Below are 10896 nucleotides of genomic sequence, written 5' to 3'. Positions count from 1 at the left end.
TGTGTGTGTGTATCTGTCTGTGTGTGTGTCGTTGTATCTGTCTCTGTGTGTCTGTGTGTGTCTGTGTGTGTGCCTGTGTGTGTGTATCTGTCTGTGTGTGTGTCTTTGTATCTGTCTCTGTGTGTCTGTGTGTGTCTGTGTGTGTGTATCTGTGTGTGTGTCTCTCTCTCTCTGTGTGTCTGTGTGTGTGTCTCTCTGTGTGTCTGTGTGTGTGTGTCTCTCTCTGTGTGTCTGTGTGTGTGTGTCTCTCTCTCTGTGTCTGTGTGTGTGTCTCTGTGTCTGTGTGTGTGTGTGTGTGTCTGTGTGTGTGTGTGTGTGTGTGTGTTTCTGTGTGTGTCTGTGTGTGTGTGTGTCTGTGTGTGTGTGTGTGTGTGTGTGTGTCTCTGTGTGTGTGTGTGTGTCTGTGTCTGTGTGTGTGTGTGTGTCTCTGTGTGTGTGTGTCTGTGTCTCTGTGTGTGTGTGTGTGTGTGTCTCTGTGTGTGTGTCTCTGTGTGTGTGTCTGTGTATCTGTGTCTCTGTGTGTGTCTCTGTGTATCTGTGTCTCTGTGTGTGTCTCTGTGTGTGTCTCTGTGTATCTGTGTCTCTGTGTGTGTCTCTGTGTATCTTTGTCTCTGTGTGTGTGTCTCTGTGTCTGTGTGTGTGTGTGTGTGTGTCTCTGTGTCTCTGTGTGTGTCTCTGTGTGTGTGTGTACACGAGGAAGTTGTCACGTTACAAACTGCAGACTTGTGTCTTTGCTGCAGGAAACAGAGAAGATCATCGCTGAGCTGAACGAGACGTGGGAGGAGAAGCTCAGAAAGACGGAATCTATCCGTCTGGAGAGGTAACTCCCCCCTCTGATGCTCCAGCTCCTTCCACTCACCCAGCACTGTGTGCACAGCGCCCTCTAGAGGAGCTGCAGACAGGTTCAGTAACAGGAAGTAGACTGCTGATACATGACCTCCCTCTCTCTCCCTCTCTCACCCAGAGAGGCGCTGCTGGCAGAGATGGGCGTGTCCATAAAGGAAGATGGAGGAACCCTGGGCGTCTTCTCTCCTAAAGGGGTGAGTTTATGTTTAACCCTTTACGTCTGTCTGGATCAGAGTGTTATTACTGTGTTATTACATGCCTGGTGTGTGTGCTGCAGACGCCTCACCTGGTCAACCTGAATGAAGACCCTCTGATGTCAGAGTGTCTCCTGTACTACATCAAGGAGGGCGTCACCAGGTCAGAGCCCCTTTCTGGGCTGTAGTCCGTCCTCATGCTCAGCCTCAGGTCCTGTTACTGATGGTGTGTCCCTCTGTGTCTCAGGGTGGGACAGCAGGACGTGGACATCAAACTGTCGGGTCAGTTCATAAAGGAGATTCACTGTGTGTTTGTCAGTGAGATCAACGAGCAGGGAGAAGGTGAGACGCTGTTTGTTTCTCATGAACTGTACCTTTGACTGCTGTGCTTAGAGCGCCCCCTGGTGGCGTCAAACGGGTTGCTTCTATTAATCTGCTCTGACCTCTTAGTCCTGTCTCAGGATGTGGATTATCTCTGAAAAAAGTTTGTGTAAGTGTGTGTGTGTAACTGTGTGTGTGTGTGTAACTGTGTGTGTAACTGTGTGTGTGTGTGTGTGTGTAACCGCGTGTGTCTGTGCACACACTCATCCTCTTTTCTTCTCTTCCTGTAAAAGCTGCCAGGAAATCTGTCAGGTATCGTTTAACAGTCACTGCTGTAGTTGCCATGGTGACACCACCCTCATGTTCACACCCATGTTTCCTGTGCCCCCGCCCCACCCACCCCTCCACCCTCGCTCACGCTGTGTGTGTCTGACCTGCGGGTGCAGTCCTGGAAGCAGGACTTCCACTGACGCCGGCAGAGTGCGTGCTGATGTCTGAAGCCTGTGTTGGTCTCTCTCTGTGCAGTGGAGGTCACTCTGGAGCCGTTAGTCGGAGCGGAGACATACGTCAACGGGAAGCAGATCACCGAGGCCGTCATACTGAAACAAGGTGCTGAAGGAGATCAGGTGGTGTTCTGTGCTCTCTGTGCTCTGAAGCCACAGCCTCTGACCTCTTCTTGTGTTGCCAGGTAACCGCATCGTGATGGGGAAGAACCACGTGTTTCGGTTCAACCACCCGGAGCAGGCGAGGCTGGAGAGGGAGCGCACCGTCACGGCCGAGCAGCAGGGGGAGCCAGAGGACTGGAACTATGCTCAGAGAGAGCTGCTGGAGAAACAAGGCATCGACATCAAACTGGAGATGGAGAAGAGGTACGGAGGCTTGACTTCCTGTTTGACTTCTGAACAGAACCAGTTACAAATAAAAACAGAAATCCAGCAGCCAGCAGGAAGCCATGATGGAGTCACATGACCAACACTCAGAGTCTCAGTCTGACCTGCAGCTGATCTCTGTCTGAATACCTGAGTGTGTGTGTTGCAGACTGCAGGACATGGAGACTCAGTACCGGAAAGAGAAGGAGGAGGCTGATCTGCTGCTGGAGCAGCACAGACTGGTGGGTCCTGATCTATCTCAGCTCACCTGCTGACAGCTGATGGATGATGGCTGACTCTTCTGTGTGTGTTCAGTATGCAGACAGCGACAGTGGTGACGACTCGGACAAGCGATCGTGTGAGGAGAGCTGGAGACTGATCTCCTCCCTCAGAGAGAAACTACCTGCCAACAAGGTGTGTGTGTGTGTTGGGGGGACCAGCAGCAGGATGCTCCTCCGTCTTAGACCCACATGTTGATTTCCTGCTACACGGCCCTCTGAGTCTGGTCTGGTCTGACCTCTGCTCCTCTGTGTGTGTCCAGGTGCAGTCCATCGTGAAGCGCTGTGGTCTGCCCAGCAGCGGGAAGAGACGGGAGCCTCTCAGAGTGTATCAGATCCCTCAGAGGAGGAGGATCAGCAAGGATCCCAAACGGGTCACCATCGAAGACCTCCGCATGCAGGCCGTCAAAGAGATCTGCTACGAGGTCCTAAACACACATACTCAGTCCTCTGTCCACGTTTAAACAAGCGGTTTTCCAACCTGTTCCCCTGTGTGTGTGTGTGTGTGGCGCCCCCCTCAGGTGGCTCTGGGAGACTTCCGTCACTCCCGGCAGGAGATCGAGGCGCTGTCCATCGTCAAGATGAAGGAGCTCTGCCGCATGTACGCCAAGAAGGACACCAACGAGAAGGACACCTGGAGAGCCGTGGCCCAGGACGTCTGCGACACTGTGGGCATTGGAGAGGAGAGGAGCCCCCCCACTGAGGAGGGGGGAGGAGGAGAAGGGGGAGGCGGACAGACAGCAGAGGGAGGAGAGAAGGTGTATGACCTGAAGGCTCACATTGATAAGCTGACGGATATTTTGGAGGTGAGTGTTGTTGCAGTGATGTTGCTCTGAGTGTCAGTGGAGGAGGTGACACGTGTGGCTCCTGCAGGAGGTGAAGCTGCAGAACAACATGAAGGACGAGGAGATCAAAGCTCTGAGGGACAGGATGATCAAGATGGAGAGCATCATACCCGTCCAGGTACGTCAGCACCCCCCCGCCCGTCAGCTGGTCCTCACTGTCACTCTGCTCTGACTCCTCCCTCTCTTTACCAGGACGACGACCTGAACGGCGAAGGAGACGGGGCGCCTCCGAGAGAGGAGAGCGGGGCCAGCGACGGCCCGGCTCAGCCAGACGGCCGAATCCAGCGCCTGATGGAGGAGGACCCCGCATTCCGGAGGGGTCGCCTCCGCTGGCTGAAACAGGAACAGCAACGCATCCTGAACCTGCAGCAACAGAACATCACCAAGAAACTGCGAGGACAGACCCAAAGCCAAGGTCAGCGCCGAACCCTGCAGCTGTCGTGTGTTAGCCACAGCTAAAGCTAACGGCTCTTTGTTACTGCATCTCCCCCCCGCAGGTCAGAACGCCCCCACTGTCCCTGTTCATCTCCCAGGAACAGGCCGCTTCATACCGCCACAGGAGCGCAAGCTCAAGTTCCCCTTCAAGAGTAACCCCACCCACCGGTTGTCCTGGGGACCGGCCAGCGCCGCCCTGCAGGCCCTGGGTTTTGGCGAAGGAGGAGTGGAAGACGGGGGAGAGCAGAGGGACGATGGAGGAGGAGTGGAGGGGCTAGGTTCTCCCTCGCCTTCGCCACCCCTCCAGGGTCAATCTGTAGGTCTCTTGCCGCTCCCCTTCCCAGCTGGACCCCCTCGTATGCGAACCCCGAGCCCGCATCGCGCCTGGCAACAGCGTAACCAAGACAACCTGGGTAACCAGGGCGGTTTCCGCAACCAAAACCAGCAGCGCCGCTACCGCCGCAACTCTCTGGACAGCTCCCCACACGGCAGCAACAGCTCCGAGCAGCATCACGGTGGCGGCAGTGGAGGTCATCAGGGGAGACCCAGACAGAGGAGGGGGTTATCACCTGGGCCGGGGGGGGAGAGAGGAGGGGAGAGAGGGGGGAAGGGAGGAGGAAGGGACAGAGACAGAGATGGCGGCTTCCATTACAGCCAACACCAGTACCATCAGTACCATCACCATCCCTACTACAACCCCCACAATGCACCATTCCAGCCAGGCCCTCCCCACAGCTACCACAGCCTGCCGCGGTCTGGGCCCCCCCCTCTTCCTGCTGACATGATATTCGGGGTGGGGCCACCACCAGGCGGGTGGGCCTTCACCACCCCGCCCCGAATGAGACGGCAGTTCAGTGCACCGGACCTCAAAAACGACAATAAAGAGACCCCCAACTGACCTCTGAGACAGGGCGGCTTCTGATTGGCTGCAGGATGCAGACCATCCTGATGCTGTAGAGAGTGTGTATGTATGTGTGTGTGTGTGTGTGTGTGTGTGTGTGAGTCGGCCCGTCACACAACAAATAACACACACATCCTGTATCTTCTGTCCTGCTGTGTGTGTGTGCAGATAGCCTTTACGTTAGCGCCGGTTAGTTGTTGCCGTAGTGGCAGAGAAACTGTTGGGCCGTGAGGTAAGATCGCCTTTTTATTTGTTGTTATTTTTTACTGGTGTTGGTGTCCTGATGTAGTCTTTGTAAACAGTGCCTTAAAGCCAGGGTGTGAGCGCCTGTTAGCGCAGGATGTAGCGATTGGACTTCTGTGTTAGCTTGGCCAGATTACAAATGGATGGCTACACTACACGAGCACAGGTGTTAGCTTAGCCAGCGCAGCCTGCATGTCGTACAGGCGTTATGGTTTATTTTACTTTGAACAGTTACTAATTAGCATAACCATTTCACATTTCCATACATTTGGCTAAGATATGAGGCTCATACAGGAAGTAGCACAAACTGCAGTTCCTCAAGTGTCCACTTGAGGCTAGCTCCCAAAGTGAGTCAATCCCCATAGACCTCCTGAAGCTCATAGTTGCCGTTTCACCCACGCGACTTGAATGCTGCATTGCCGAGTGCTACAAACCAAAGAGTGTTGCTCTGAGGCGCCACCTACAGGCAGACTGGGAAGAGGTTTCTATGTTTTACCGGATGGTTTGTGTGTATATTTGAAGTGTATCTGACATGTTTTTATGAATCTATTTTAAAACACATGCTGACGGTGTGTTCACTGTCTCTGGCAATCGTGGGAAATGGTAGAAAGTGATTTGCAACAGATGGGAGGAATATGTACGACTTTTACGTGGCGTTGGAGACGTGTAGGGATCATGAAGGGTGATTGATTATGTAGGGAAATGTAGTGAGAGATGGAAGAAGACGGAGACACAATAAGCTTTGACTTTGACACTACGTGTTTGTGCGAGGATAATTTTCTGCTGTAAGGATCTGACACTGCAGCCACGCGTCAGGAAGCTGGAAGCTGGCCGCCTGGTGTCTTGATGTTGCCTTTAATGTCACGGTTTGTTTCGCTGTCATGATGTTTTCTGTGGTTATACTTTTTGATGTGTTCACTGCACATCTGGAAAAAGAGGAGATTTCAACCACGCCTTCCTCCGTCAAACTGAGCGACCATGTGTTTACTGTCAGGAGAGGAGCTGGGTGTCGGCGGCGCCACCCGAACCCCGCCCACATTGCATTGTGGGAGACAAAAAGTGCAGCATTGAAGACTTTCTATATGAGAGGGCGCCACCGCCGCTGTGATGCTGATGACTGAAACACCAGAAGGGATTGTGATTGGCCCGAGACGCTGTCTCTGGAAGTGACCAATCACAGGACAATCTTAAAAACCTGCTGCACCGCCAGGCCTGATGGGAAAAGATGCTGCCCCTTCAGTTGTGACTTGTTTTTCCAGCTTGGCCTCTGATTGGCTGTTCTTTGTTGTGTATTCGTGAGTGTTTTAACCCTTTTACAAGTTTGACCTTTGCTTCATGATGTCATCATCACTATTATTATTATGACTATATTACATGTTGTAATGCTGCTGAAGGAGCTTCTTCACCCTCATGCACCCACCTGTGAGAATGAGTGTGTGTGTCTGTGTGTGTGTCGACAGGATGAGTTCAAAGTATATTTTAAAGGTTTTCTTCTAATCGTATGTGTAGTTTTGTTTTGTTTTTTTGGAGGGGCCTGGAGTGTGTTCCCATTATAACCTGACCCCCCCCCCCCCACCCCCATTATTGGCCACGCCCATTCCCTACACACCTGTTTCAATCAGTCTGTGTTCCCACGGATATTAAATGATGACATCACGGTCTAGCCCTTCTCCTATTGGCCCCTCCGTTGCGTTTGTGTCAGAGTTGGGTTTTTGTGTCTGTCTTTGTTGTTTTTGTTGTATCAGGAACCAATCTCAGGCTCTACCTGCAGACAACATGATGGCAATAAACAGTCTGTAAGACTCAGTCCTGTTGGTCCTCTTTCTTTTTCTGATGTTGATGGATTTTAGAGAAATCGTGTTTTAGTATGTTGATGAAGATTCTCAGTCATCCAGGTCATCATACGTAGAGAAGGTTGAAGCAAGGCGTCTGGACTTGTAGAGTTTTCTACTGCTCATCCAAGCAGCTTCATCAGTTCTAATTGTTTGGTGGGAAACATGGTTTATATGTGGGTACACCTGTGATGGTCTGGCTGACTGGGCCAGGTGAGTCTAACGACTGGCTTACGACTATGAAACTGCCGGAGGTGGACTGGTGGACAGCCCTTTGTTCTTGCTGTATGTGCAAACTTCCTGGGAATGGATGGAAGCTGCATTGTATGTGGTAGAAAGATGATGTCTGAGACCTCCACCTTTAGTAGTAATTGTAGAGAAATGCAGCACTCAGCATGAAAAACCTGGGACAAAGTGCTTTGTGTCTTTCTGCCTGTCAGCCACAGGAGGGCAGCGCAGCATCCACAACAAGGTTTTGGATTAAACGACCGTCCCACGCTGGCGCGAGCTGTGAAAGATGCTCCATCACCATTAATGGACAGAAACTCACAGGAAGCCAGCGCTGTCCATGTGCAGCCGTGTCATCTGCTCTGCGGTCAAACACACACTATCAGCTGGACTCGGGTCTTATCACACTTCAGCAGCTGTCACACTCACACACACTCACAGGGACACTTATTAACACTGACCGTGTCCCACTGCAGCATCTTCCCTCAGACCAGCAGTCTCTGGAAGCATGCAGCTCTTCCTCCTCCTGTGCCGTGTAGTCATGGTTGTAGCAGTGACCGGTTGCCACAGGGACAGGGACAAGGACCACCGGCCCAGGGAGAACTGCACAGCTGCTGTGCAGTTCTCCAGTGTCATATGTATTGTGTACTTTAGTGTGAACCTGATCGTGGTCTATTGGTTTAATCAAATGAATGGCATCCATGCACCCTAGGGGTCAAAGGTTGTTCTCATGTACTGACTTTGAGTATTAGAGTCTGGAGGAGATTTTCTGGGCCTCTGAGTACTAACTGAGCCTGGTTTAACGGCCAAGTGGTAGCATTTAAAGATAAAAAAGCGTGGGACCTACGATGAAACCTTGGGGCACATCAAATCATTCTAGAGCTTGAACAGAACCGCAGCGTCACTGCATTCACGTGAACTCCACAGTCTGAGTCCGACCTCAGGGATGTGGTGGAAGGTCAGACTCACATCATGGATGTGCAGCTGAGAAAACCAGAGTTGCTTTTGCATCACACTGTAACACACAGGTGTGGTCAAAGAATATGTTATGTAATAATTAAATATAGATGCAGGTATGAATAGAACACGTCTCCTGATACAGATAAAGTCTCCTGCAAACAGACTTTGGGGGAGAATCAACAAAGTTTTTGACTCGAATAATTTGGAGTGTAGTTTGACTGACAGGAGGCGACCACGGCGGAGACGCATGCTTCCTGTTTGAGTGCGATAAGATGACGGTCTGACATGTTTGCATCCTCTTTGCTTGTTTTGTCTGTTTTTAGGTTCTCTTGTTTCCCAAAAACCTGTTCTCCAGTCTGTCCTGGGCCTCCTTCCAGATCTTTGATGAAATCTATGAGATTGACCTCACGGAGAACAAGGTGGGGGGGCAGGGTGTCTGTCTGTCTGCACAGTGCCCACAAAGTAAAACCTGATGATCAGTGTTAAGCAGTGCTCGGTCCTTGTCCAGGTTCCAGAGGTGACCCCCAGTGGGACTCCCATCCTGCCCACGCTCAGTGTGCTCCGGCTGGGGTCGAACCGTCTGACGTTCCTCCCTGACGGCTCCTTCTCTGCCTGTCCTGCTCTGACAGAACTCTACCTGGAGAACAACGCCATCGACTCTCTGAGCAACCTCTCTGGACTCGACAAGCTGGAGGTCAGCTGATCGGTTGCAGCATGTCAGGCTGATAGTGTCAAGGTTCACATTGTCACATGTGCACGGTGAAGTCAGAGTCTGCAGGAGGGCAGCCTGCTTTCAGTACAGACTGTCTGAGGTTGTGAAGGACTTTTGTTATTGACCAGCTTCACATTGGTTTAACCCTCTAGATCCTGGACCTGACCTCCAATCGCATCACAGTACTACCTGCTCTCATGCTCCACCCCCTCCCTGCCATAGAAACCCTCTACCTGGAGAACAACAAGGTGAAGAAACACACTGCAAGACCACTGACTGCAGGGGCGTAGGCCGACCAGTCCGATCTGCTTTGTTTGTCATCTCAGATTAGGGTGATGCCAGACAATTGGTTCAGCCAGAAGGAGGAGGTACCATACCTCTACCTCTCAGCCAATCCCTGGGCCTGCTCCTGTTCCCTCGATTACCTGCGCAGATACCTCGATGACTATGAACTCAACGTCTATGTGCGTGATGGCCCGGACATCAAGAGCGATGCCGACAGTGTGGTGAGTTTAAACGGCAGTATATTTATCTTTATCTTATCAGTGTGTGCTTTGTAGGCCACGAGGGTCGAACCAGCAGGCATTAAATAAGACATTGTGGTCTGTGGAAAAACAGGCAGACAGGCAGTGAATCTATTAAATTGATACCATATTGACCTTTGACCTTTGACCAGAGTTCGGTTTGTGAAGTCCATCCTTTGCCAGCGGGGTTAAGGGTTGTTGCCTGTCTTTTTTTACACATCTGGCCTGCTGTGGGTCTGCTCTGTGGTTGTTGTGTGTCCTCAGGTTTGTGACTCTCCACACTGGCATCAGGGTAAACCTGTGATGAGTCTGGAAGAATCTGATCTGTGTTCGAGTTCCACGGAACTGGGTCCAAGTGGGGACTTCCACCAGCCCAGCCACCCAGCTACTCAGAGGACTACTACTCCTGCTACACCCGTCACAGCTACATCTTCTCCCCCCATCAGCCCTCCTCCCACTTTAAGCACAGTGTCAGTTGAGTTATATACCGTGTACCACAGAGTGGTCACATGGTCCTGGTACCAAACCTTCACCAGTCTCATTGAATGGTCAGACCACTCAGGGTCACTTGACACTCGAACAGAGGAACCATCAGCTGTGTGGTACTTAGCTACACCTCCCACCCCTCCAGCCACCACACCCTCCACTGCAAATCCAACAACCACACCCGTTCCTGTAACTTCAGCTCCAACAACACCAAGTCTCCAGACGGCCTCAGCACCCGGTGCCACTGAGACATCCGCCCCCTTCGTCCCTCCATGGCGGGACAATGAGGCTTTGAGCACCCGGCGCCGTAAAGCCCGTCCTGTGGGAGCGGCGGGGGGGTTCTGTGTTTGGCTGTTTGCTGGGTGCCTGCTGCTGTGTGCAGCATCAGCAGTGTGTGTGCTGGTGACTGCGGCGAAGCTGCTTGTCTGGTACAAGAGGGTGTACACACCGCTGACAACAGCGAGGAGGAGAGGAGGCAGAGAAGGAGTGATGCTGTCAGCGTACAACAGGAGGACAGACAGGGAGGAGGCAGGAGGAGGAGGAATACTGGCCCTGTACCGCTCCGTTTTGTTTGTCCACAGAGATGAGGGAGAAGGAGGTGTGGACAGGGAAGGAGGAGGGACAGAAAGACAGCTTGTTACTCTGACGCCAACAGGAGGCGTAACTGTGGAGGAGGCAGGAGAAAGAGGAGGTGCAGGGTTGTACAGGAAGACACTGTACCGCCCGTTTAGCAGAGAGGATGAGCTAGAGGGATGGAGGGATGTGATGGAGGAGTGTCGAGTCTCTGCAGAGGGTGGAGGTAGAAGGAGAGGACGCACTTTTGAAGAGATGCACAGAATGAGGAGCAAAGGTGGAGGAGGAGCCTCCAAAAAGCACTACAGTGTCATCCTGAGGGAGGAGAGGGAGGCAGAGGCAGGAGGAAGAGAGGAGCTGGACTGGGTGGTGGGAGGGTGGGAGGTGAACAGTGGAGGGGATGTGGAGGGGGCGGAGCCCAGGAGCAGCTGGGGCGAGTGGATGGCACAGTTTTTACCCAGCATGCCTTGGGCAGCACCCACCAACCAAGAGGCGGCCTCAGGAGCCGACAAATGAAGTTCCCTCCACTGCCTCTAGGGGCTGGCTCTAAGTGAGTCAGTCGTCATAGACATCATGTTATCATGTCCAGCAGATATAAACGTGTTTACAGCTACGAACACTGTTTGGTCTGTGCTGATCAGAGCTCTGT

General features: G+C 52.4%; 2 protein-coding genes across 2 annotated transcripts; both read left to right on the top strand.

Moving 5' to 3' along the window:
• Nucleotides 1-726: 726 nt before the first annotated feature.
• On the top strand, nt 727-6738 carry LOC114436565 (kinesin-like protein KIF1C). The gene is made up of 13 exons (XM_028406881.1): nt 727-820; nt 965-1040; nt 1124-1203; nt 1288-1382; nt 1887-1970; nt 2050-2230; nt 2400-2472; nt 2546-2644; nt 2772-2933; nt 3030-3314; nt 3382-3471; nt 3546-3768; nt 3851-6738. Exons 2-13 carry the CDS (start codon nt 984-986, stop codon nt 4684-4686), a joined length of 2265 nt encoding a protein of 754 aa, XP_028262682.1. The 5' UTR covers nt 727-820; nt 965-983; the 3' UTR covers nt 4687-6738.
• A 1486-nt stretch (nt 6739-8224) lies between these two features.
• LOC114435366 (platelet glycoprotein Ib alpha chain-like) lies at nt 8225-10763 on the top strand. Its single transcript, XM_028405023.1, has 6 exons — nt 8225-8230; nt 8276-8371; nt 8461-8646; nt 8817-8912; nt 8991-9170; nt 9453-10763. Exons 1-6 carry the CDS (start codon nt 8225-8227, stop codon nt 10761-10763), a joined length of 1875 nt encoding a protein of 624 aa, XP_028260824.1.
• The last annotated feature ends 133 nt before the right edge of the window (nt 10764-10896 follow it).

This window comes from Parambassis ranga, chromosome 5, assembly GCF_900634625.1.
Source record: "Parambassis ranga chromosome 5, fParRan2.1, whole genome shotgun sequence".
NCBI lineage: Eukaryota > Metazoa > Chordata > Actinopteri > Ambassidae > Parambassis > Parambassis ranga.
Note: the sequence above shows the minus strand (reverse complement) of the source record. Positions and strands in the feature narration are given on the sequence as shown.

Excerpts from the sequence above, each read along its gene's own strand:
- LOC114435366 (XM_028405023.1), top strand. Across the intron at positions 8,647-8,816 it reads CTGGACTCGACAAGCTGGAG|ATCCTGGACCTGACCTCCAA; the intron begins GTCAGCTGATCG and ends TTAACCCTCTAG. Across the intron at positions 9,171-9,452 it reads AGAGCGATGCCGACAGTGTG|GTTTGTGACTCTCCACACTG; the intron begins GTGAGTTTAAAC and ends GTGTGTCCTCAG.
- LOC114436565 (XM_028406881.1), top strand. The coding sequence starts at position 984 with ATGGGCGTGTCCATAAAGGAAGATGGAGGAACCCTGGGCGTCTTCTCT. Across the intron at positions 2,231-2,399 it reads AAACTGGAGATGGAGAAGAG|ACTGCAGGACATGGAGACTC; the intron begins GTACGGAGGCTT and ends TGTGTGTTGCAG. Across the intron at positions 3,472-3,545 it reads AGAGCATCATACCCGTCCAG|GACGACGACCTGAACGGCGA; the intron begins GTACGTCAGCAC and ends TCTCTTTACCAG.